The 26993-nt window shown below is 47.1% G+C and overlaps 1 protein-coding gene and 1 long non-coding RNA gene across 2 annotated transcripts; one reads left to right on the top strand and one right to left on the bottom strand.

The window, feature by feature from the left end:
- The first annotated feature begins 6 nt into the window (after positions 1 to 6).
- On the top strand, positions 7 to 26993 carry KCNJ10 (potassium inwardly rectifying channel subfamily J member 10). Its single transcript, XM_072647382.1, has 2 exons — positions 7 to 568; positions 21545 to 26993. Exon 2 carries the CDS (start codon positions 21545 to 21547, stop codon positions 22679 to 22681), a length of 1137 nt encoding a protein of 378 aa, XP_072503483.1. The 5' UTR covers positions 7 to 568; the 3' UTR covers positions 22682 to 26993.
- On the bottom strand, positions 12539 to 14647 carry LOC140529007 (uncharacterized). Its single transcript, XR_011975388.1, has 2 exons — positions 13814 to 14647; positions 12539 to 12814 (listed from the first exon to the last, which is right to left on the bottom strand). It is a non-coding gene; the product is annotated as an uncharacterized lncRNA (long non-coding RNA).

Here is a 26993-nt window from a genome sequence, read left to right as displayed (position 1 = left end):
GCTTCCTCTTCCTCTTTGCTACCTCTGTCTCATTTTTCCACCTCTTGCTCCCCCTGTATTTCCCTGACTCTGTGTCTGTCCGTCTGTCTGTGTCCTCCCGGTGTCTGTGTTCATCTCCCGGTCGCTTATCCCAGTCTGTGTCTCTCCTGGTCTGTTTTCCCCACTTCTGGCCCTCTCATCCCACCCCTTGGTTCATCCCCTTCCAATCCCGGCAACAGGTCCTCAGCGCTCGACTCTTTTATTGGTCACTCGGGAACAGCCCCCCCTCCGCCTCCTCCCATTCCCCCCTCATCCCTCAGCCGCCCCCCACCCTTCCATTCACACAAAGTTTGGCTCCACCGCTGCGAAGGGAGGGGGCGGCTCGGCCCGGCCCAGCTCTGCCCCCGGCCCGGCCCGGCCCTGGCCCCGGCCCAGCCCTTATCTGATCGACTCGTCTAGTTTAAGAGTCCGGCCCCGCCCGTCACACAGCTCCGCTCTGCTCCTCACCCTCCAGCCCGCCCCGTCCGTCAAGCCTTCAGTCCATTCTCTGGCCACCCGGTCCGAGGTGCTTCCCTGCCCAGGACCCAAGGTAAGGGATGCAGCGACCGTGCCCCTGGGGTATCGGGGGTGACGAACAGAAGCCAGTGTTTACAACATGGAATCATGGAGGGCTGTCCAACCCGATCCAGAGACTTTTTCATCCAGCTCTCCCGGGATTTCGGCATCGCTCCTCAGCCTCTCTATAGAAGTCCCTGCGGGGACCATTGAGAAATAGTGGCTCCCCCACCTCCTAGGGTTGAGGTAGGGGAATCTCTGGACCCTTGTCTCATTTATTCCCCACCCTACCACCTCCACAGGAGCTTCAGGCGGTCCCAAACTGACTACACAGCTCCTCGGTCCGTGACAGTGATCCCTAGATGTACCCCACACATACATGCTCCCTGAATGACAAAAGCAGTGCCTCCTTCCCCCCAGAAACACTTAGAAGCTCCCGTCCCGCTCCCCACCTAATGAAATCCGAATAGTGACATGTACTCGCGCTGGATCACACACTACGAGAAACACGGCTCTCGTTAGGGGATGCTTAAACTGATGACAATTTCTGCCTAGTCCAACTGCCCCGTTTCTAGCTTTCGGACTTTTCCCTAGCATGTGCACACACTCCTCTGTGACCTCCTCTACTCTACCTCCCTACCCCACCGTCGCCCCCACCCCCCTCCCAGAAACTTAGAACTGTTCTCCCCACCTGCAACCCTGGACTACAGGCAGCTGTCTGTGTGAGGGGAGCAGTGCGACCATCTGAAGACTCCAAAAAGAACCGGGGAGAAATGCTCCAGTGAGGCAGACAAGGTAGGGGGCAATTTCCTCCCCTTCCCCCTTATCCTCTTTCCTCACCTCCACCCCTTGCCAGGGACTGATCAAAGTCTCTTTGAGTAACCCCTCAGTGACTGACGAAGACCAGAACTTTTAGGCTGGAGTAGGGGGAGTGAATTAAGATTGTTCCCAGCCTTTCCTTAGTTGGGATTTCAGCCCAGGTGGGCTGGGGAGAGACTGTTCTCCCCAAAGGTGGAGAGAGGAGGGGGATCATCAGGAAACTGAAGGGACTTTATAAGAGCTTCTAGCCTTATTGTACAGCTGAGGAAACTGAAGATTTCACCACAGGTAGTAAACCATGGAGCCAGCATTAGGAGCCCAGTTTTCTTGAGCTCACATTCAGTGCCCTTTCTCACATTATACTTATTCTCTGGGAAGGTATCCTCCTAGAAAGTCAGACAGGAGGAAATACTCCAGGATGAGCTGAAGGGAGATTGTTTCAGAGGGTGGGCTCAGGGTCCAACCAGAACCAGGACTAGCCGCAAAAATATCAACTCTAGGCCCTAGGTATTCTGGATATTCTAGCAAAAGTAGGTGGTAAAGGATCTCTAAGCACATTCCCAGACTACCTCTGGTTATCATACCGTATTTTCGTTCAGAGGTCAGCATTGATGATCTCTGGATTTAGGTTGGGGGTTAGATAGGGGTAAAGCTCAGGAGACGTGGGAGAAAACAGGTGTCTTGGCTTCCAGCAAATTTTTCAGAATGGTAGTGGGGGGGAGGTGTCATGATGGGAAGAGGGTCCAGGGATGGTCAGCAGAGGCAGTAGGCATAGCCTTGAGTGATGTCAGTTTCTCTTCTCCTATGTCCTCTCCCCAGCCCCTATGGTGGCCAGGATATAAGTGGGGGAAAGGGGGGTCTCCAAGCCTTTCTGGCCTCCAGAAGCCACTGCCAACCTGGGCCCTGAAAGGAGTTGCTGTTTTCAGAGTCATCCCTCCTCTTCCCACCCAGCCCCCATCCCTCCACCCCCGACTGAGCAGCCAACTCGTCTCTGTGGATATCAAATGGCAATGACTCCACTAACAGGGAGGGGAGGGAATGGTCCAGATTCCTTATAGTAGCTTTGGCACAGAGCCTGACCCCCCACCCCTCACCCTGAGCAAAAGCCACTACTGTTTTGTCATTTATATCCTGCTCTGACTCCACTCTTCTGAATCCCATGTGCCCCCTTGCTATTATGATATGATTCTACCTGCAGCACTGCACATGGTGATTGTATATTTGGTGTGGAAGGGCAGAGTTATCTTTCTCTGCTCCCCCTCCAATTACCATATACCTTCTTGTATCTCCCCCCCCCTCACCCCGCTCATGAAGCCAGTTTTATCATCAGCTTAAGTTTAAGAGCTTGGGAGTGAGAGAGAGAAGAGGTTGGCAAATGTATTCAGATGTCCAGAATGCCAGTATTACTAGATTTTTTTTACTTGTTCCCTGAGCTCAAAGAATCTAAGATTTGAGGGTCAAGATTTGAGGTCTCTCTCTCAATTCTGTGCAGTCCTGAGATTGATGATATTGGGGGTGGGTGGGTAAGGTAATGAAGAGTGATCATAGATTAGATTAGATTGGGAAGATGCCTGGATTTTAGACACAAGGAGAAGCAGGGCAGTGACCCTTTGGTATTGGCTGTGAGGCTGGAGAGGATAGAGCTAGGCAGTGGAGCCCTCAAAGCCTGTTGCCAAAGGTTATTTAGGACAGAAGGAAAAAACCAGCCTTTGGAACCCACTCCTCCCCCAGCCTAGATTTTCCTTCTGCCTGATTGGTCTGTGGTCCTGCCAAGACAAGGGCAAGTGGTTGAGATGACAGGGTGAGGTTGAGGCCCTGGAAAGAGGAAAGAAGCATATAGTAAACCAAGATACAGAGCTAAAATGGGACAGCAAGAAGGTTTAGGAAGGGGATCCAAATCCCTAGTGGTGATCTGGCCCTTAGATAGATGTGAAAGTTGGAACTAGAGTTGACTAGGTTCTGTTGACATCATCTTGTCCATTCCCCTGTCTCTGGACCAACTCTATAGCTCCTCTCCTACCTAGCACATATTGGGGGATCACTGGGGTGGGGTAGCTTCTGTATATTGGAGATACCAACTTTTGCCAGACTTAGCATTTGTTGTTCAGGTTGAAACCCCCTCCCTTTACCTTTAACTAACCCTCCCCTTGAAGTGTCTCTGTCCTAGGATGCCCCACCCCCTTCCTGGTCCTTTTCTAGAGTCTTTAAAAGGCACAGGGGAAAACACTAGGGAAACCTTGTTCCCTTCAGTGAGTTCCTGCAGGAGCCTCTATTTTGTGGAGGAATTCAGACCAGCCTGCATTCATTCCCCAACTGGTATCGATCCCGATATTCTCTGGATTTCAAAACCATTCTCTATTTCCACTCAATTCTGCTTTTTAGCTCCCTTTGGGTATCATTTTACCCTTTAAAATGTAAGTTCCTCAGGAGCAAGGGCTCTCTCTTTTTGCTTGTATTTGTATCCCCAGTTCTTAGCACAAAGCAAATGCTTAATGGGTGTTTTTTCCTTCCTTCCTTCCTTCCTTCCTTCCTTCCTTCCTCCCTCCCTTCTTTCCTTCCTTCCATTTTTCACTCCTTTCTTTTCTCCTTACTTCCCTCCCTCCCTTTCTCCCTCTCTACTCCTTTCTTTCATTTCTCCCTCCCTCTTCCTTTCCTTCCTTTCCTTCCTTTCTTCCTTCCTTCCTTCCTTCCTTCCTTCCTTCCTTCCTTCCTTCCTTCCTTCCTTCCTTCCTTCCTTCCTTCCCTCCTTCCTTCTTATTCATGTCAAATCCAGAATCCAATCTGGGAACTGCAGGTGGTTGGGAAAAGGAAACAAATACTTAATAGAATATCAGATCCAGAAAGGGCCTTAGAGATAATTTGACACAAGGCCTATATTTTACAGATGGGGAGACTGAAGCCTAGAGAGATAAAGTGATTTCTTTAAATTCTTCTCTACTGGGTGGGAAATAAGAGGTTATGGACCTGTTCAGTCTGGAAAATAGAAAGTTGGGGAACCTGGAAGGGGGGGAGCAGGAAGGCTAAATTGTGGTCTTCAAAGCACTTAGAGGTTAGTGTATATATAATGCATAATAATAATTATATTATATACATATACATACATACAAATACATGTATGTGTGTGTGTATGTATGTATGTGTGTATAACCTGAACTTTCCTTTCTCCACTGAGGGCAGTAGAGCTGAGATATGAGGATGATGCATAAGGAAAGGGTATCTGAAATATAGAGCATAGAGAAGAGAAAAACAGAAGGGAGGTTATGACCTCTTTATCCCAAGTGACCTCCTGGGGAACAAGTCATATCATTTGGCCCTGGCTCAGAAACAAAGGGCTACATGTGACCATGGAGGACCAACCAGTCTAGAAATATGTTAGAGGCTACAGTGGTGCCCTAGGCATCCTTTCTCCTCCAGGTTTCAGGGAGTTCCAAGTTCTAATCTCTCTAGATGTTCCTTTATCTCCTCTTCCTGACCTCTTAAAGACTTATTTCTCAGAGCCTTCTCTCAGGGAGCACAATGCCTTGCACCTAGTGGGTATATAAAAAACTTTGTTTAATTCAATCACCAACTATCTGCTGAGCACCCGCTACATGCTAAGTGTATGTCTGACATGTAAAGAGTTCTCATCCCTCAGTTCCATACCTCCATTCACCACCTTTTCCACATCTCTGCTTCCAAATCTCCTCTTGCTCACAGGGTAATGCTGTATGTCCAAAACTAAGCTCTTCAATTCTGTACCACCACTGTCAAACTCCCTTATTCCATCTTCTCCATTTTTGCCAATGACATTTCATCCCTGGGCTAATCATAGGACTTTAGGTCTAGAAGAAACCACTAGAAAAGACTTCAGCAATCATCTGATTCAGCCCCCTCATTTGACAGATGAGATTATGCTCAAGAAATTAAGTGACTTCCCAAGATCACACAGATAATAAGTAGCAGATTCAGGATTCAAACCCAAGTCCCCTCAGTTCATTCCTCTACATTACTTATCATGGAACTTTTGTGTCCTCCCTCTTCTGCCCTCCCCAAAACTTGTCAATCATTCTGCTCTTCCTGTCCTTCTATACCTCTCCATTCTCATCTAGGTCCACATTCTCATTCTGCTTGGATACTCTAAACAACTTTCACCCAGTCTCTCTCTATTTATATCTACTTTATACTATAGAGACTCACCTTCCTTATTCCTTGTTTGAATCCGGGTCCTTAGCCATTTAGATCCTTACAGTGACACAATCATCTTATACCCAATGAAAACTTTCTAAGCATAGGTTTTCCACTGAAGGCATCATGATGTACAGAAGGAGAAAAAAAAACCAGTGCTTTTGGAGCCAAGAGATCTGGTTCAAATCCCGACTCATCTTCCTTGAGTCTTGGGATTACAGATTTGAAGCTGGAAAGGACCTTGGAGGCCACCTGGTTCAACCTCCTCATTTCACGGATGAAGAAACTGAAAATCGAGAAGTTAAATGACTTGCCCAAAGTCATGCAGACATCCAGTGCCAAGATTTGAACCAAGGTCATCTGACTTTGCAGTTGGTACTCATTCTACTGTCCCATGCTGCCTCAGGGTCTGGTCTAGAGGTTACAATCACAGAATTTTAGAGCCTTTGGAACCTTATGGAGCATTAGTTCAACCCATTTTAGAGTTGAGGTAATCACTTTTTGAGCCTCTATTTCCTGATCTCTAAAATGGAACTCCATTTTATAATGTCTGCCCCCACCTATATGACAGTTATTGTGAAGATCACATGTAATAATGTACCTGAAGAGCTTTGTAAATTGTAAGGGAGTACTATGTTGCTATGTACTTAGGATCCTCTTCCCACCTCACTGCCCTGATCTACTAGGATTTCCCCCATTTAGAAACTTTTCTAGGCAAACAAACTAGACTTTTCTTTGTTCATCCATACCTCACCCTCTCCCACCCCTGAGCCTTGACACAGACTCTATCACTGCTCCCCCACTCTTTCTAGGTAAGGGCTCCCCTTCTCCTTCTCTTGGCTGACCTCTGACCTATTTCCTCAAAAACTTCGACTCATTTTATCAGACTATACTCCACCCAAATGTATGAGTCTCTATAGCATCCCTCTTCATCCTCAGGCCCAGCTATCACTCAGGATGTTACACATACTAATTATGGTGTTAACATTTTAAATTATTTCTGTTTGGTATGTGTCCCATATTCCTCCCTCAGACATGGAGCTAGCTGAGTATAACTTCTTCTTACTGAGATAATCTCCAAGTGCCCAGTTCAGACATGGAGTAGATAAGCAGAAAGTTATAGGGAACAGTAAGGAACCAGGCCTGGAGTCAGGAAGACCTGAGTTCAAATGCAGCCTCAAGCGCTTACTAGCAGTGTGACCTGGGCAAGTCCCTTTATCCTATTTGCCTCAGTTTCCTTATCTGTCAAATGAGCTGGAGAAGGACATGGCAAAACACTCCAATATATTTACCAAGGAAACACCAAATGGGGTCATGGAGAGTTGGACATGACTGAAACAACGGATACGGATTACAATGTGGAAAAAGGTTGAACTTCAGATCATTTTCTCTGTTCATCATTCATTCATTGAACAAATGTTAGTTAAACATCTTACTCTGTACAAGACATCATACAAAGCTCTGGAAAAGGTACAAAGCTCCATAAAGTGTGGTCTCGATATTCAAGGAGTGAATCATTTAGTGGAAGAAGAAGCTACAGTAAATGCATGAGGATCTGGGTTTAAATCCCAGCTCTGCAACTTACTATTTCTGTGGCCTTGGGTAAGTCACTTCCTCCTCTCTGGGCCTTAGTTCCTTTATCAGAGGCAAGTAAGTGGTGGATGGGAAAAGTGCTGGACTTTGAGTCAGGAAGACTAGAGTTTCACTCCTGCCTCAGACACTAGCTGTATGATCTTGAGCAAGTTCTTGGCATCTCTTAGCTTCCATTTTCTCAGCTGTAAAATGGGAATAATAGCACTTACCTCTCAGGGTTCTTGAGATAACATAGGTAAAGTATTTTCAAACTTCAAAATTCTATGTAAATGTTCACTGTTGCTATTATCTTGAAATGGAGAGGTTAGACTAGATAACCCTCTAAGGTCCCTTCACTTCTAAATCCAATGAGTATAAAGTACAATCAGGTTATAGATTCAGAGCTGGGAGGGACCTCAGAGGTCATTTAGCCCAACCCTTTCATTTTATTGATAAAGGCCTGGAGAGGCCATGCGGACAAAGTGATTTATCCAATGTCACACAGCTAGTAATAGACTAAAGATTTGAACTCGCTCCAAATCCAAATTGAGGAAAAAATCTCTTCTTCTAATTCCAGAAAGCAGGATGTGAGGTCCTTGGATATCCTGAGGTTTAGCAAGCCATCCCTCAGAACCTCCCGGAGCGAACCTTTCTCCCCTCCATTTTTCTACCCACACTTCTACATTGTTTTAGTGTGGGAATCTGAAATGGGGACCCTGCTGCTTTTGTCATGTTGAGTCAAAATGCTATATGTCCTTGGCCAAGACCAGTCTGATTCTAGCCTGACTCTGGAGTTCAGGACTCACTAGGCTGCTGTAGCATAGGGACAGTGGGACACCTTAGTGGGGTCATGTTAGGACAGATCCCCTCAAGGGCCTAGAGTTATAAAGTGGTTTGCCTGAAGTCACAGGAGGATAATAGGGTTTTCCAGAAGCACCTCAGGATGATGACAATTTGGAAAGTAATGATAATAACATATTTCTCTAGTGCTTTGCTGTGTGCAAAGTACCCCCAAGTCTATTACTTTATATAATCCTCAAAATAGCCCTGTGAGGTTTATATCCCAAGTATTATCATTCTCATTTTACAGCACAGTAAACTGAGGCTCAGACAGATTAAGTAACTTGCCAAGCACCAATCAAACGGATCCATCTTTTGTCTCCCATTTTAATGTTCTTTCCACACTGATCTGAAGAATAGCCAACCTGGTGTTTCTGGATGATCTGTCCTCCAACTGATATTTTTCTTTCAACTTCCAAAACCCTTCCTTGGCCTCACAGTCTGTGTGGTGCCCTGGGCTGGGGGTAATGGGAGGGAGTTTGTGTTTCTTGCAACACAACTGCCCACCTGGCTATCTGTCCTGTTTCTTTGACTCAGTGCCGTTCTTGGCCTTCCTCCCTGTCACCTTTTCCCAGATAGTTTCCCTTAATTCCGTTCCTGGCCTTTGAGCTGTCTCACCCCTTACTGTGCCTGCCCCATGCCAGCTGTCCCCAGTAACTACCCCCTGGGTTCCCTCCCTGCTTTGTGTCCTGGCGCCTGGGGTTGGGATGGAGCTGGAGGCGGGGTTGGGAATGAAGGGGCTTGTTGAATGGATGAATGGGGACAGGCCTGGACACTGACACTGCTTGCCGCTCACACAGGGTGGTTGTGATGGAGACAGAAAAGGAGGGACAGACACAGAGCAGGAGCACAAACAGGTTGTTCTTTAAGCCCTGGTCCCTCTGGTTTAAAGGCTGGGCTCAGGTACTCTCTTTACTTTGATCTGTCCTCATGAAGCATGTGAGAAGAGCCCACTGGGGTGGGGAGTATGGGAAGGGAGACTTCTGTGGCTGTAGTTCCCCAGCCCTTCTTTCAGGATCCCACCCTCAGACTTGACTCTAGCATTTTTTAGCTTCATCTGAAGAGCTCTGTTTCTCCAGCTTCCACCACCCCCTTAAAAACAGTTTGGGAAATTAAGGCAGAGAGTGGGTGGGCTCCAGTCCTCTCCCTTCCCCCATTCTAGAGGCATGTCTGGATACCATATTTTCAAGTCCACTCCCTTCTCTCCCTCTCATCCCTAAGAGGTTTCTGTGGCTTTTTTTTCATTTGGAAAATCCTTTCTTGGGCTTTTTTGGGGGTTTGGAGCATGAATGACAGACTCTCTCAAGGGGTTCAACCCTTTCCTCTTTCTCTTTCCTGTTCAGTGCCTTTAAGGGAGCTCACAAGGGTCAAAGGCTTTCCTTCTCTATCCTTAGCTCAGACCCAGTCCTCCCCCACCAAGGCCCTGCATCCTCCTCCCCCGCCAACACCCCCACAACCATCCACACACACACATACCCTCCCAGACTGTGGGACAGGGAGCCAGAGGAGGGGCCAGCCCTGCATACTAATGCAGGACCCATTGTCAAAGCGGCTTTGTGCCCCAGCTCTCCATTGAGGCGGTTCTGAGGCAGGCACAATGGGGGCTCTGTCCCTGAGTTCCCCCCAAACAGTCACCTGCTTTCAGAGCTTCTCCTCCCCCCCAACAGTGTCCGGAGGGGCTGGGGAGAGTGGGGGAGTGGGCTCTGAGCCAGGGGCCTTGGGGGTGGGGGAGAATGGGCAGGGGGCACTGCCACCCCTGGGTCAGGCATGAAAGATGGGCAGTTGGCAAGACCAGACTTCATTGGGCACAGATGCAGGCAGAGCACTGAATTCCCAGTGGGAGTTGGATTGATGGGGCGGCCACTCCTGCTTGGAATGTAGGTTCAATGGGACTGGGGGAAGGAGACACTTCCAGAGGTGCCCACCTCCACGGCCACAAATACCCAGCGTGGTCTCATAACTATCATTCCTCTGTTCTCTCAAACCCCTGAGATAGGATGGAGACAGACACACTGCCCCCTGCCCACTTACATTTCAGACACTTATATATGCACACACACACACTGGCACACACTCATACATGCAGACACATATCCCTATATACACAAAGACACTCATATATGCAGACACACACACAGAGACATGCTCATTGAGACACAGCATGGTATAGTGTAAAGACCTTTCGATGTGGAGTCAGAAGACCTGGGTATGAATCTTAGTTGTAAAGTATCTTGTCTATGGGACCCTGGGCAAGTGACTTAACCTCTCTGAGCCTCAGTTTCCCCCTATGTCAAATGGGAATAATATTTGCACTACCTACCTCCTGGGGTTGTGAGGAAAGCACTATGTAAATCTCACAGTACCATAGAAAGGTGAGTTCTTATTGTCTGTGCCTGCTCATACATACATATGTGTCTGTAGGTACACATGTGACCCCACTTACTGACATAATGGTATTCGCATATCTTGCCTTCATTGATGGCAAACACACCTGCACATATACTCTGACACCTACTCAACACATGTCCTATACCTCCCCTGTCCCCCCAGTCCCATCCTAACCATGTTCTTGGGCTTCACACCCCTTTCTCCTTCACGGGCACCCCAGCTCCCCCCCCACGTCGGTGCCCTTGCCGCCCCCTGCTGCTCTGACACAGGTTGTAACAAGTTTGCACTTGTTGTGACCTCGAGAATGTGGCCCTGGGGCTAAGAATGTCCCACTACTCCAGCAGCCGTTTAAACTTTAACCAGAGCACACTCCCTGCGGCTGCTGAGCAAGGCATAGCCGCCTCCTCCAGAATCCTTCTCTGCTCCCCCCACCCCAGAACAGAATAAGCCAACTTCTCACCGTATGGTCAACTGATGTGCTTCAGTCCCCAAAGTTGTGTTTAGGATGAGGATTCCTGTCTCCCTTACCTGACCCATCAAACTCAGGAAGATGTGAGAGGGAAGGAGATGATGGAGCGAGGCCTGTTAGAGAAACCTGGAAAGGTCATCTCATCTGGTTCTGTCTGGTCGGATAGTGAGGCTCTCCGATCCGCCAGCTTGCCCACCCCAGTATCCCAGATGCTTTTACTCCAGGAAGTCTTTTCTCATATTCAATCTCAATCCCTTCTGAGGCTGGAGCTCATACAGGGCTAGGTTTCACAACCCCTCAAAGATGAAGCACCTCTTGGTATCAAGGTTCTGGTAGTGCGAACCCTCGGAGGACAGGGAGGGAAATCATAGGAGGAGAGTCCTAGGGACTACAGTGAGGTATCAGGGAAAGGATTCTGGCATGGGATAATACCCTCTAAAACCCCAGTGACAGTAACACCTGAACTGGAGCTCATTCCCTTGTTTGCATATTTTATACACTGCCAATGTTCCCTGGGTGGCAAAATGAAGACTTCACAGAAATCTCCTAGGCCCAGTCCTTTCCCCACCGTCCTCCAGGTCCTTCTTCTGTCTCCTAAAACTCCAGCCTCTTATCTCCCCCTCACTGACTTCTAGCCTTAGTCCCTTTCTCCCTCCCTGCCTTCTGTTGTCTTCTCTCAGGATGGGTCTTCCCCCAAAAGATCTCATCATTCCTCCAGTCCAAAACCACTAGGGATAGTGAGAAAGTGGTAAGGTTGTTGCTTCCACAGCTTTCTAGGCAAAAGTCTCCCTTGCTTCTCTGTTCCAGAATTTTGCCTCGTATTTGGGTTTCCTCTTTCTGACATCCTCAATATCTGCATCCCTAAAGGAGGAATGTGGAGGAAGAATTTAGGTAGAAACTATTAAAGTGGCTTGGGGAGTGGGCTTTCTTTTTGAAGAGGTCTGCAACCTGAGATAGAGGTATAAGCCCAGATTTGTGTGTAGGGTGAGGGGGAGAAGGGGAGTTTTAAGGTTATCCTGCATCTCCATTTCTGCAAAGGGTTAAACCTGGAAGAATCCGGTTAGATATCAGTACATGGGATTTAGTTTAAGACTCAACAGAAAAGAAACCTTTTTAATGGCTGGAGGTCACCCAGGCATGGAGGAGAAGATGAGAAATTCTCTTTCCTTCCTTGGAAATGTTAATGAAGAGCAAATACTCAGAATGATGTCAAGCAAGGGACAATTGTATCTGGAAGTTCTCCAGAGACCTGTTGGCTATGGAATTTTCTAAACTTTCTGAATTTTCTGACACATTTTCAATATGTCCCACTATGAGATCATTTTACCCCATTCCCCTTACCCCTTCCATCCACCCTGCTCCCAAAAGAATCAAATCTAGGTTGAGGTAGAAGACTAGTACTATTGGACTTGCCCTCTTCCTCAATCTAGTGTATGGTTGTAACTGTCCTTGCCTACCCTGTTCCATATCCTCCTTAGCTCCATCTGTTTTCATCCTCCCTAGTATTGGTCCCAATTAAAGATAGATTTTTAACTCTTTCTCTTACCCTACTCACCTGCAATATGGTAGAGAACATCATGAGATGAACCCAACCAGATGTTTTTATAAGCTGGAACAGCACACCTGGATTCTGCAGGACCTGGGAGCATCCCCAAGGACAGAGGCCTATGGGAAGAACAGAAGAGAGAAATGGCAGCCTTGGGGAAAAAGGCAGGAATATTCCCGTGATCTTTATCTTAAAAATGAAGCAAATGAGTTGAAAAGTGGTCATTTATTGAGTTATTCCATTAGGTTGAACCAATCTAGGAAAAGTAGTCATGGAATTCCACTTTGGAGTTTTCAGACAGGCCCCTTCTGACCCAGTTTCTTGACATGAACTATCCAGCCAAGATGGACAATTTACTGTTCTCTATCTTGTGCTTTTCCACAATCAATCAAGCTGTTGCCTCTGCCTTATTTTCCCTTCTCTCCCCCATTTTTGCCTGTGGAAAAATTTACCCATCCTTCGAAGTCCACTTATGTGTACACCTGGAGGAAAAAAATACAAAAAACTTTGTAATCCCTGGGAGCTAAGAGCTGGTCCTTCTCCTTCTCTCACCTTTCCAATCTTTCTCCCTGGGCCTCAGTTTTCCTTTCTATTGATCAAAGGTTAGGATCACATATTTAGAATTGAAAGGAACCTTAGAGATTATCTAGTCCAACTCCCACATTTTATAGATCAGAAAACTGGGGTTTAGAGGTTACAAGATTTGCCTGAGGTCACATAAGTACATAAATGGCAGAGGCAGGTTGAACCTGGACCTTTACTCTCAGTTGTAACCAGGAATCTGTACCATGAGACCGTGGGCAGTGGGGAGTTGAGGGGGGCAGGAGTGCTCCTAGGGATGCCTGTTGGGTCTGGAGGACATCTTTTGGGGCCAGAGCTCTCTGGCTTTGACCTCCAGGTCCTGTAATCTGCTCATTCCCCCAAGTTCTGGCAGAGGAACCCAGGAGCCCTGATACTGGACCTCTTGGCTTCAGCTTTGCGACTTTCTGTTCTTCAGTTTCCCCTGCAAGACTGTGATCCCTCCAGGAACCTGGACTCCCCAGTGACAAAGAGCTCACAAGTGTGTTAGAGAGGAGTCACTAAGAACAGATACAGAGAATGGGAGAGGGCTAGGAGAACAGGCTCTAGGAGCAAGTGTTAAATTCAATCTGGAGGAAAGAGATTGAAGAGAGACTAAGTTAGAATCCCCAGGTCCTTGAAAGGTTAGGCTGTGACTACAATGAGGGGGACTGAGGACAGACAGAAGGAAGAACTTCCAAACAATGGGGAGTACCAGATCCTAGCATGGGTGATGAATATGGGGTGGGGGGGTTTGTTTGTTTTCTCTTGACCTCTTTTAATAGAGGAGAAGTTTTCTTGTTTGAAAGAGGTAAGGCAGGAGGATAAATGAAATGATCTTTAGAGGTTTCAGCCAGTTCTAAGAAACCTAATAAAATAAAGGAACGGATCCCATGTACACTTTGACTGGGGTGTGATCCTACCTGCCTCTCTGCCACCCATAAACGATATTCTTTAGGGTTTTTCTTCACTCTTTTATTCTATCCCTCCAAGGATTTCCAGGCACTTTCCTCATACCCTGGAGGGTATGCCAACAGGCAGGGAAACTGAGGCACAGAATGAGGAAAACAGAGATGAGACGCAGGCCAGTGCCCCTGCCCTTCTTCTCTTCTCCCTGCTGGAGGACAGTATGCCCTCATTCTGGGCCCAGGGGGCCAGGGGCCCCTGAGGAGCCGGTCAGACAAGCTCAGGCCCCTCTCCAGTTTCCTGGCTCCTCCATAGGGCCATGGCCCAAGATGCTGGTGGCAGATCTGGTGACAGCTCAATAGTGCTTTGGCCTCCACTCCCTGAGGCCTTATCTCCTGGGGCCTAGCCATCTCCATGCCACAGACCAGCATTCAGGGCCTGCCAGCTTCTTGGAGCCGTGAGCCTGGGGAAGGTGAAGGGTGCATGCCCTGATTGGGGGTGGTGGTGACAAAAATTGGGAAGTTCAGCTCTACTTAGCATGTGACCCCCATGACAGTTTGGAGAAGCTCCTCTTGCGAGGGAGTTTATATGGGAGTAGGCACCCAGGAAAGTGAGAGAGAGGTAAAAGTGGATTGGAGATCCCTGACCTCATCAGTCTTTGTTCATCTAAGAGAACAGAGTACCCGGTGTCTTAGCCCCCTGCCCATGGCGCCTTTTTGGGCTTGGAGATTAGTGAGTCAGGGGCAGAGAAACAAGGCATTGGTGTAGCCCTGAATTTCTTAGAAGGTGCCATTTTTGGGGAGGGTTCAGGAAAGGAGAAGAGTTCTGCTTGAGGCAAATGACAGTTCAAACAGGACTTACGTGAACACCCTACCCCCTCCTCAACCCCATGAGCCAGAATGCTCTGCCCTCTGCTGGTGGGACACTGCTTCTCCAGCAAGGAGTTCTAGTGTATGGACATCAAGGTGTCTTCTTCCTGCTCTATCCATCCTCCAGGCCAGACTTTCAGATCTGAGGAAACGGAAGTTGAGGGCAAACGTCTTCAAGGGAGCTGAAACGCTAAGTGAAGTCATTAGATAAGGCTGCTAGGTGGAGGGCTGGACTTGGAATCAGGAAGACCCGAGTTCCAGTTTGGCCTCAGATGTTTCCTAGCTACGTGACCAAATCTGGCCAAGTCACTCAGCCTCTGGCTACCTTGGTTTCTTCATCTGTAAAACGGAGATAATAACAGTACCTACCTCCTTGGCATTGTTGTGGGGATAATATTTGCAAAGTGTTCTGTCAGCCTTAAAGAAGCGTTTAAATGTCCCTGCCCTCTGTGTAGAAAGTCTTCTCTCGCGATCACTGTTCCCTATGGAGAACCTCTGAAACACAGAAAGGGATGCGCTGAAGCTTAGAGAAGACACATCACATATCATAGTAAGACTGAGATGGGGAGAAGAGGTCACTTCGTCTGTTCTCTTGGCCCAACCTTGCCCAACCCTGATTCCTCCAGGAAAAGAACGCTACAATCTCCCTTTATTTAATTCAACTCAACAAGTACTGAAGTACCCACTACTCTTAGGTCTGTTATGCAGTCATCCCACTGATTAACTTCCTTCTCTTCTGTTTTGAATTAATCTCATTTCCTCTGACTCTTCAGTGAAAGGAATTGGAAAAGTAGAAAGTGGCAAGTAGTGGAATAACATCCTCTGGGTTGCACTTGATTTCAGCCCTTTCTTTGATGAGAATGACTGATGGGGCTCAAGGTTGAGAAGTTTTGTTTCCAACTGTTCCTCCTGGGCAACTGTAGCTGAGTCCTCAGTCGCCCTTTAAGCCCAATTCTACAAAAAGAATCCCAGCTGTTGCCAGGACACCTAGCACTGCTGTCCTAGTATAGGGCAGATTCCTTGGTGTAGTCTCCGCTGTGGCCTGGTGATCCTAAAGGGTGGAGAGGGGGTGTAGAGAACCAATATCCATCTGCTGAGTGCCCCAGGGAGCCTGCCCTCCTGATGCCCTCAATTTACAAACTGGGAGAGGGAAGTCCTGGAGTGCCAATCTCCGGGCAACTCTCTGTAGGAACATTGTGCCCTCTTTCCAGAGGACAGAGGGCATGGCCTAAAAATTGGGAATTACTGGGCCGGGAAGGGGAGGGGGGAGGAAAGAGGGAGCGGCCAAGATCAGCCCATCAGACAGAGGAGCTGGATGGTTAGAGAAGGGCCTCTAATATGGTCCCATCTCTCCTTCCCTCCTTCCCCTAACCGGAAAGCACATGGGGGAACTGAAGGGGCCAAGCAGAGGTCTCTGGCTCCCAGGAAACACTTTGAAGCCTTTTCTCTCTTTTTTGTTCAGGCAATGAAAACTTTCCAAACATTGACACAAGGAAAGAAAAGCCTATTCTTTTGCCATGGGCCCAGGGCCTGTGTGCCAGGCTGAGGCCAAAGGATAGGACGGAAAGGATGGGGATAGAGGCAATTTTGACTCAGCCAGAAATGCGTATGAACACACACACATACACATGCCCCTCATCCTGCCTCCTCCAAGCTTGGTTGTTCGTATGATTCCACTGTTACCTCTCTATCCTCTAGAAATTAGTGAAAAATGAAGCTGCCTCAAGAGAATAAATCCCAAATCCAACCCTATTCTTCCCCAAAGCCTGACCTAACCCACAATGCTTCCTTCTTTGAGCTTTGTACCAATCCCTCTCCCCCTTTCCCTTCTCTCTCTCTCTCTCTCTCTTTCTCTTTCTCTGTCTTTCTTTCTCGGTCTTTTTCTTTCTGTCTCTGTCTCTCTGTGTCTATCTCTGTCTCTCTGTCTCTGTCTCTCTCTGTTTCTGTCTCTCTCTCTCTCCCTCCCTCTTTCCATCTCCTCTTGTCTCCCCATTCCCCCTTCCCAAACTTGGATGTCTTTGCAAGATCCTGTTCCATTGTACTTAGTCTGCTTTGGTGAGCCTTTCAGACCAGAGTGATGTTTGAGCTGGAATTGGTAATCCATTAAAGAGATAAAGCAAAGTTTGGCAAGATGAGATGGCAGAATGACTTCCCATTTCCCTGATGGCAAAACAAACAGGAATGGACTAAAATTGCACCAGGCAATATATAAAGAGAGAGCTAGAGAGATACAAAGATAGATAGACAGACAGACAGACAGACATATAGATAGATAGATAGATAGATAGATAGATAGATAGATAGATAGATAGATAGACAGATAGATAGATAGATAAATGAAATGGCTCCCTGACCTCTGATCTGGTCAGCCCACCCCTGGAGCAACGGGGACGCATTTCAGAAAGGAAAAACTCCAGTGACTTGGGAGCAGAGTGACCAAGATGGTGGGAGACTGGACAACATACCATTTCTAAGATCTACTGATGCAACTTAGGGTGTTTAGTCTGGAGCAGAAAAGACAAGGGATGAACGGGGAGACATAATCTAGTTATTTTCATGCATTTGATGGGTTGATGCATAGATAAGGAGACAGATTTGTTCTGATTGGCCCCAGAGGAAATAAATAGGAGGAAAGGGCAGAAATTGAAGAGAGGCAGGTTTTAGCTCAAAATAGGGGAAAACTTTCATAATCAGAGATTTCCAAAAGTGAAATGGACACTGCCATTCAGTTTTTCCAAAGTTTTTTGAAACATTATGTTTCCTATAGAGACATCACAGGGGTAGAGGATGGAGAGGTGGCCTTAAAGTCAGGAATACCCAAGTTCAGGTTCAGACTCTAACACGCTGCTGTTTTAACCTGAGCAGGTCATTTAACCTCTTGGTGCCCAGGGAATTTTCTAAAGCCCTAAGTGCTGAACGACTGCCAATTTGCATTGCTAGAGGGAGCTAGTTCTCCTACAATGAATTCTCTTCACCAAAGAAATCACAGACAGAAAAAAATATTACTGTTAGCTGACATCTATATAGTGCATTAAAGTTTGCAAAGAGCTTTACACAGATTACCTCCTGTGATCCACACAGCAACCATAAACATACATATATGAATATATATGTATATGAAAGAGAGGAAGGGAAGGGAAAGAGTGTGGGAATATGTGTGTGTGTGTGTGTATGTGTGTGTGTGTGTGTGTGTGTGTGTGTGTGTGTGTGTGAGAGAGAGAGAGAGAGAGAGAGAGAGAGAGAGAGAGAGAGAGAGAGAGAGATTATATAAGTTCCTTTAGGGCAAGGACTTTTATTTTTATTATTTCCCCAGTGCCTAATGTATTCCTGTCACATAGTAGGCATTGAACTGAGGTGCAATTTAAATTCAGGTGTTTCTGACTCCAAATCCAACACAAGAAACTGAGGAGCCCCATGAAGACAAGGAGGGGAAGACAGAGACAAAAGAGGAGAGAGACAAAGAAGGAGAAACTAGGAAAGGGGGGAATGCATACCCAAGGAGATGACAGGATGGATGAGAAACAGGACGCAGCACAAAAATCAGAAAATAAGCGGGGAAAGTGGATCTGTAGAAGAAAAGTGGGGAGAATAAAGAAGACAGTGAAAAAACAATAGAAGAAAGCTTGAGAACAGTGAGCATAGGAAACAAAAAAGAATGCTGTCACCTCCAATGGACCTCATGTCATTCATCCTGGGCATTATCTCAGAGTAAAGTCTTCCTTCCAACCTGGCTCCCACCGGCCTTCCAGCCTGCTTTGATCAAGAACTCCCCTGGTTGTCCATCAACGTGGGAAGAGGAGGTAACCTAATTTTAATAGGAGCTTCAACACAAAAGCACTAAGAAGGCAAAAGCATTGCTAAAAAATAAATTTGTGATAAATGCATTCTGTGACTCGCTTGCTTAGCTGGTTAGACTTTTAAGTTTTTGATCTTGTGTTTGATTCCCCTGTGGATCAATGGAGGGTGTGGAGGTGTGTGGAATTGATTCACAGGTATAGATTGCTTCCTTAATCCTGTCCAATCACTTTTAGAGGACCCATGCTGAGTGAAAAAGAGTCAGGAAAACTAGATGTAAATCATGATTTCAAAACTTATGATCCTCAGTAGATTAGCTCCCCGAAGGCTGGGACTTTGATTTTTTGTTTTTGCAGAAAGACACAAGCCATGTTTGTTGCATTGACTTAGATAGCTGTGTGACAACAGTAAAGTTTATTTTACCCCTCTGACTCTCAGTTTCTTCTTCTTAAAATAGAGACAAAAACAGATTGAAAACTTACTAGCTCAAGGAGCGAGGGGGAAAAATCCCTTTACCACTCTGAGCCAGAGTATTATAGATTAAAATATCTAGGTAAATTAGAGGACCCTCCCTAGTATAGTTAAGGGGGTTCCTGCCAACACACTTGGTGAAGAATTTGGGGGTGAGTGTTGTGGTTAAGACTAGCTGTTTCACCCTGCCTCACATGGAGGAAAGGGGGCAAGGAGCAGTGAGAAGCACCTGCGCAGAATCTGGTTATGACCACCCACTGTACCCTGGGACAAGAGTCAGCTGCCCTACATTCAGATTCCAGCCATTCATTTCCTCCCTGTGTGACCTTGGCTTGGTTCTTTCATCTTTCTGGGCCTCATTGTTCTCATCTGTACAACAAGGGGAGTTAGAATACATGACATCTGAAGTCCCTTTCAGCTCTCTATGATCCTGTGATCTCTGTGGTCCTTTCCCAGGTCTAAAATCTTGTGATTCTTCTGATCTGATCTCTCTTAGCCTTCTCTGAGCTTGACTTTGGTCTGAGTCCTGGAGAGTAGGACAACATCACCCTCTGGTGGTAGAAGTGCGGGTAAAGTGGGGACATAGCCCCTATGTTGTTGGAGCTTTGGCTGGCCTGCCTTGCCACATGTCCGGGCCCAGTTCGGAGGTGGAGGGGATGAGAGGGAGATCTTTTCGCAGCCACTCCTGGCTCTCCATGAGGAGTCAAATCACTTGGGTGTGGGAGGCAGCAGACACAACAGCTGGGGGCATCAGATAACAGACGAAGGAGGCAGATTAAACAGCTGGCACCAGCAGATACAACAACTGGAGGTGGCAGACACAACAGGCGGAGGTGGCAAAGAGGCCAGCTAGAAGCCAAAGGCCCTAGTGCCCATGAGGATGGAGCTGAGTGAGATGGGCTATTGAGGCTGTGTTTGTCCTGGTTTTTTTCTAGTCACTACAAATGCAGCAGAGATTTCTCCTTGAAGTTTGAGACCAATGAGAAAAACCTTTCTGGGAAGTTCTGGCATACTTGTTATTACTTTAATTATGTTCCAGAGGGAATCATCCCTATTCTCTCTTTAAAAAATTTTTTCAAACAAGGGAAGGTGAAAGCAGCAGCAGTCTAGACCCCTGGACACTCTGAAGGTCTTAGTGGCCTGTCTTCCTTAGGCCTTCAAGGAGCTCCTCTAACCCTGGCTCCTCAAGATGAATTTACCTTGGCAGGGCAGGTCCAGGACATCCCCAGGCCCCCCAGGCAGAATGTAGAGGTTTGCTTCACCAACGCTTCTTTACCCCTAGAAAAAGTACAAGTTACTCCACAGGTAGGCATGGGTGCCACATGTCCAGTCTAGAGGAGATTGTCTCCCATTTCAATGCTTTGTTCACTTTTCTACTGGCAGGATGCACAGCAGTCCTGAATTTAAGCCTGGTCAGACACCGCCACTGATTAGCACTCAGTCCATCTTCTACCTTCCTCCCTGAGCCAGTACTCATGTGAGTCAATCTTACCCAGAAGCCCCTTAAGAAAATGCCCCACCACCCTCAGCACAGCTCCTTCCTTCACTGTTGCTTCCTTTGTCCTATCTGCATGTATGAGTCCTGTCCATGACTTTTCCTGTGACACACAGCATCCCTTTGACATGAGATTAATCATCAAGCATTGTTTGAGGACAAGTGGAAGAAAGGGAGAGAGACTAGCTTCTGAGATGTTGTGGTGTAGTAGACCAAGTGCAGGACTTTTGAGTCAGGAGGGACTTGGGTTTAAATGATACCTCTGAGGCTCAGTTTCCTTAACTGTCATATAGGGATAATAAAAGTTGCAGTACCTACCTCACATGGGTCTTGTAACAATCTACAAAAAAGTATAGGGACAGGGCCTGAGATTGCACTGATATATGGGAACTCCTGGATGAAAAAAATCCTCATACCAATACAGGTCAGCACCTTCTCTACAATTTATCGTCTGCCTGCAGCACTGAGAAGCTAAGTAATTTGTCCAAGATCACACGTCCAGCATGAGTGAGAGGTGGACCTTGAAGCACTACAGAAATGTCAGCTGTTATAATTTTTGAGACAGCCAAATATCTCCATGTCTTCACCAGGTTTAGGAACAGGAACAATCATAGTCATAGACTGAGAGCTGGAAGGGATCTTAGAGACATTTCCACTTGACAGGGGAGGAGACTGAGGCCCACAGAGGTTGTGAATTTGCCCTTAGTCATGTAGGGAGTGGCAGGGACAGAAGTCAAGCCCAGGTACTCTGATCCAAAATCAATGTTCTCTACACTGGGGCAGTGGGCAGGCCTGGAGATGTTCCCATGGCATTGCTTCTCCTGCTCATGACATACAACAGCATGGGCAGAATCCTACCTTAGAAGCAAAAGCTCCAGAGAATTCATTATGGGGCCTAATGGAGATTAGGGCTATTTTGGTGCAGTGGATACCATTTCAGTCTCTCCTCACCCCCATCTCAGGGGACTGTGGGATGAGACTGTGGTCAAATCTGAGGTCAGGTTGATGGTAGCTTCACCCTCAGAAAAGCACAGAATTTTCAGAGACCTTCTAGGGATGGTTGCCAGAGGATGGTCAGGGTCTTGTATAAACCTCTGCCATACTGTTTTCCTCTCCAGATGACTTCAGTTGCAAAGGTGTACTACAGCCAGACCACCCAGACAGAGAGCCGGCCCTTAATGGGCCCAGGGCTACGCCGTCGGCGGGTACTGACCAAGGATGGCCGCAGTAACATCCGCATGGAACACATTGCTGACAAGCGCTTCCTCTATCTCAAGGACCTGTGGACCACCTTCATTGACATGCAGTGGCGTTACAAGCTGTTATTATTCTCTGCCACCTTTGCAGGCACCTGGTTTCTGTTTGGTGTGGTGTGGTATCTGGTGGCAGTGGCCCATGGAGACCTGCTGGAGCTAGGGCCTCCTGCTAACCACACGCCCTGTGTGGTGCAGGTCCACACGCTCACAGGTGCCTTCCTCTTCTCCCTCGAGTCACAAACCACCATTGGCTATGGGTTCCGCTATATTAGCGAAGAGTGTCCACTGGCCATTGTCCTCCTTATTGCCCAGCTAGTACTCACTACCATTCTGGAGATCTTTATCACAGGCACCTTCCTGGCCAAAATTGCCCGGCCCAAGAAGAGGGCTGAGACCATCCGCTTCAGCCAGCATGCAGTGGTGGCCACCCATGATGGCAAACCCTGCCTTATGATCCGTGTTGCCAACATGCGCAAAAGTCTCCTCATTGGCTGTCAAGTGACAGGTAAGCTGCTCCAGACCCATTTAACCAAGGAAGGAGAGAGCATCCGGCTCAATCAAGTCAATGTGGCCTTCCAGGTGGATACTGCCTCTGACAGCCCATTCCTCATCCTACCCCTTACTTTCTACCATGTGGTGGATGAATCCAGTCCTCTGCGTGACCTGCCCCTGCGAAGTGGTGAGGGGGACTTTGAGTTGGTTCTGATTCTCAGTGGGACAGTGGAATCTACCAGTGCCACCTGTCAAGTGCGCACATCCTACTTGCCAGAGGAGATCCTCTGGGGCTATGAATTCACACCTGCCATCTCACTCTCAGCTAGTGGCAAGTATGTGGCTGACTTCAGCCTCTTTGACCAAGTTGTGAAAGTGACACCCCCTGGCAGTCTCCGAGATACTGTCCGTTACGGGGACCCTGAAAAGCTCAAGCTAGAGGAGTCATTCCGGGAACAGGAAGGGAAGGAGGGCAGTGCCCTCAGTGTACGAATCAGCAATGTCTGATGGCTTTGACTTCCACTTCCCTCACCCCTTCTAGCCAGAGGAGATATTCTCTGGTGTGACCCTATCCCCTGACTTGTGCCTGTTCTCTATCTCCCAGTTCCCAGGTGAGGTGTCCTATCCAGGCTCATTGGAGAGAGCCCCAGGATCACCCTTCTCCCAATTCCATCTTCCTACACCCTGTAATTTGTAATTTGCCTGGGCCAGCCTGAAGGAACAGTCTCCCTTTGGACTGAGTGTCACCTCCAAGCCAAGGTTTGGAGTATTTGGGACAGAGTAGATTGAGCTAAGAAGGATTAGAAAATCCTAGCCATTACTGGAGATTCCGTAAGAGAACTGTGCAATTGGATGGATGGATGAAGTCTGCTCCATTTATGAAACTTGGTTCCTTGAGGATGGAGGATTTCCCTTTTCTACCTTCCCACCCAGCTAGTTCCCTGAGCCCACGCTCTCTCTGCTGGTCACTCTGGGTACTACACTCTTATATATGCCTGATGCTGGCACCTGGCAGTGGGTAAACTGTCATAGTATCCTCTGCTAAACCCCAACAGAGTACACTACTTCCTCTCATGATGAGACTGATTCCCCTTCTGGCTCAAATGTATGGGCTTGATTGCCACCAGTTGGTCCTTCACAATTCCTCAAGTGGACCCTCTCAATTGTTTCTCTTTGATGCCTTTATCCCCAGAGACTGAGACTGACCATAGTAAATGACCACAATATATAGTCACACCACAATCACACACTCAGAGAGTTTAAAATTCTTCAAATTGAGGATCACTGGAAAAGAGATACTGTCCAAATTCCAGGTGTTTATCTCCCTAGGCGACTCAAGGTGTCCTGTGAGAGGTCATACCCTGGCAACTATGTTCTCCAAGGAAGGTTTCAGGTGTCTGAACCCTCAAGAGAGGGTCTAAGATAATGTTTCCAACAGAAGCTGTACCTAGGTACCTCTCCCTTCTAATTAGTTTGTTCAATGTCCCTTTTCCTTTACTCTATTGGATCTGTTTCCCAAAGTAAATGGGAAGTGAAGAGGAATTTTCCTTATTCTTTGCTACACTGAAGATCAGATCTCAGGGCCCAGAAGCTCTAGTAAAATTGGACCAGTCTCACTAAGTGGGAAGTTCTCCATATGTGAGGCCTTTGGGTAAAGCTCAAAGAGTGTCGATGTGCTGTTGAAGACCAGACAGAAACCAAGATATATGGTTAGAAGTCACTATTACCACTCCCACTCACCCTATACTCCTCTGAAAAGCACAAGTTACTTCCCAGGTCATTAGACCAATAGCTAATGGAAAGAAGAACATGACATTCCTGGGGCACAGAGGAAAATGAAGAAGATCCATCTTGTCCCAACCCTCCTGTTCCCCCAGATGCTTAGTGGGTAAATCTTCTCAAAGGAATAGGACTAGACTACAGCCCACCCAAGGAAGGCAGTGTGATAAAGCAGAAAGGATGCTGGATTTGGAGTCAGAGGACCTGCGTTCAAATCCTGGTTCTGCCACTTACTACCTGTGTGGCCTAGAGCAAATCACTTAAAGTCTCTCGGTCTCAGTTCCTTCATCTGCAAACCAGGGGGGTTAACTGACCTCTAAGGTCTCTTCTAGCTCCAAACTTATGATTCATTCCCTGGCAGGGACCAGGTTGGAGAGCCCCTGAAGAAAGCCTCCATATTCATGGAGGGTAGCCCTACTGGCAGGTAACAGGGACAAGCTTTGCAGAGTTTTTGTGGAGTGTCATCAAATGAGGTAGCTGAGAGAAGACCGTATCTCTATATCAGGAAAGAGGAGGCTACAGCAGAAGCAGTTATGTAGTGGTTTATATAAGCCTGTCCACCTGATCACATTCCAGCCTATGGTTTTACCAAAAATGTGTTTGTATTCAGATGTCCTATATATGTATGCTCATCCTTGTAAACAGAGTCATAATAACTCTGGGCTGGCCCCAGAATCACAAACTGACCACATCTGCATAAACTGCCCCCATAAAGAGCCTTTTGGACTTGGCTAATCTCAGCTCCTAAGTGGAGACTGATACCACCTCTCCATCAATCTCTGTCTCTAATAAACCCCTTTAGAGGCCAGGCCCCTGGCCTAGGTGGAGTTTAGACAGAGTTGAAACTGACAGATATTTTGGAAGCCTTCCCCAGGTACCAGAAGGGAGAGGGCCTTCTGCTGTATTTTCCCTTCTTAAAATCAGACGCCTGATTTCTTCTGTATATGTCTATATACAAAAAGGGACACATACACACTGACATATAATGTCCATACCTATGTTACTCTTAATCAGTCCCCATCCATCTGGTTTCTTCTGCACATAGCTGCCACCCCCTTACATGAGTCATTCCTCTTCCCTCCCTCCACTCCCTTAGTCTTAATTCCTCAGACTTGCCAACTTTTTGGACAGTAAGCAAACTTGAGAAATTGCCTGGGACCCAATTCACTGGTTTGCCTTCATGTCCCTTTCCCTCCCTGCATCCTGTCCCCCACTCCAGGCCTCCTTGTAAGTCACACTTTACTTGGCATGTTTTCCTTTGGTCTGGTCTGGCACTCATCCCCTCATCCACATGCCAGGGATCCCACTCTCCTACCAACCCTGAATGCCTCTCTTCTAAATTGTGAGACATGTGCCTCCAGATATGGACAGTTCTTAAGAAAATGGATTGCATCTTCACTAACCATCATCTGGAAATATGGGGAAAATGGAAGAGAGTTAGGGGTGCAGATGGGGAACACTTCAGAGGATGGTCTGGTAACTCCCATAAGGGATGGGGTCCTTGAGGTGGCTGGGATAAGAAGAAAGAAGGTGGTGGTACTGAGGGAACCCACTGAAATTGTGAAACTTTTATGCCTTACCATTTATCTCCTTACAATACTAGACACCTTAGATAAGAGGGAAATGTATAGGCAGGATTTGGGGGGAAGGTCACATGACATGTATAGGAGATTTACCTATGGAAGAGATATAGAAAAAATAATATATAATATATATAATATACATATATATGTGTGTGTGTGTGTGTGTGTGTGTGTGTGTGTAAATATGTACAGAAAAGTGCACGGAGAGCTTACAGTGAGGAGAAGGACATCTTACCCTAATGAAAGGTGGGGTTGGGAGAGGGATGGGTGGGATGCCCGGGACTCCCTGTCTCATGATGGTCACTGGTTTTGGTTACAGTCTAGAGTTGGGGGATTGGCTCTGAGGTCACTGGAGATCGAGAAAGGGTGGAACAGGCTGATCTCATGGGAAATAGAGGAATCTATTGTAAGCTTGCGATATTCAGAAAACTAATCATTCCCGATCACCCAGTGCTGCTACTAGGGACTGAAGTGAGCCCTGCTGGTGGGTAGGGGAAGAAGCAGAGAAAATAAGAAAGGAGAGCCCTTGGGGAGGAGGCTTTTTGGGTTCTTGCTCTTAGTGTAGAGGCTAAGTCTGGTGGAAAACTTCTTATTTCTGTTTCTGAATCCTAGCAGTTGACTCTTAGCTCACATACACTTCTTTTTTTTAAAATTACAGTCCAGTTCAACTCATCCTTCTCCATGGTCCTTATTCTTTTCTGTTCACAGAGGTGATGAGAACTATAGCCAGAGTTGTTGGGGTGGTGACTTATCATCAGCAAGATTCTATCTTGGTCTCCCTATCAAATAAGCTGGGGGTAGGAGCAGGGGAGCTGGGGTAAGAGGATTCTGCCTTGCCCTTTTGGTTCCCTCATCCCATCCTCCAATGCAGGGTACCAATGGAGCTCCTAAGACAGATGCTTAGGATCTGTCTAAAAGCTGGTTGAAAACAGCACTTAGGAGGAAGATACCTCCATAGGCAGGTAGACCCCAATCCTGGCATGAGTGATGATGGGTTGTTTCTGCATAGCTAGGAGAAGAGAGGAGGATTGTTCTGGGGGAGAGTCAGCTGTATCTTTCACATTATGATCAGTCCCTCAGTGTCTCCCAAATCTATTGAGATCACCTAGGGATTTCACATGTGGCCTGAAGGAAAGGAAGAGGTGACCTACAATTCCCCTACCTGCATGGCAGGAATATTATTCCCTTCCCCAGGCTGTTACCCCAGTCCTTCTCCCTCACTTGGCTTGTCTAGTTTGTTTTTAAAGTAACACGCTGCTGCCTTTGCTGTAAAGCTAGCTTGGGCCTCTGGCTCAGTAATGGGCCCATTCTACTGAATCAGAAATATTTAGGAAAAGGTGTTTCCATTCATTGCGCTAAAAACTAAACCAGGTCAGATTTATCCAGGAAAAAGAAGCTTGAGTATTTTTTTTCTGTACAGAATAAGCTACTAAATAAAAAATATTTCATCACCGTGA

This window comes from Notamacropus eugenii, chromosome 2 (assembly GCF_028372415.1).
Source record: "Notamacropus eugenii isolate mMacEug1 chromosome 2, mMacEug1.pri_v2, whole genome shotgun sequence".
Classification (NCBI taxonomy): domain Eukaryota; kingdom Metazoa; phylum Chordata; class Mammalia; order Diprotodontia; family Macropodidae; genus Notamacropus; species Notamacropus eugenii.
The sequence above is the reverse complement of the archived record's forward strand: the minus strand, read 5'-3'. Positions and strand labels throughout refer to the sequence as shown.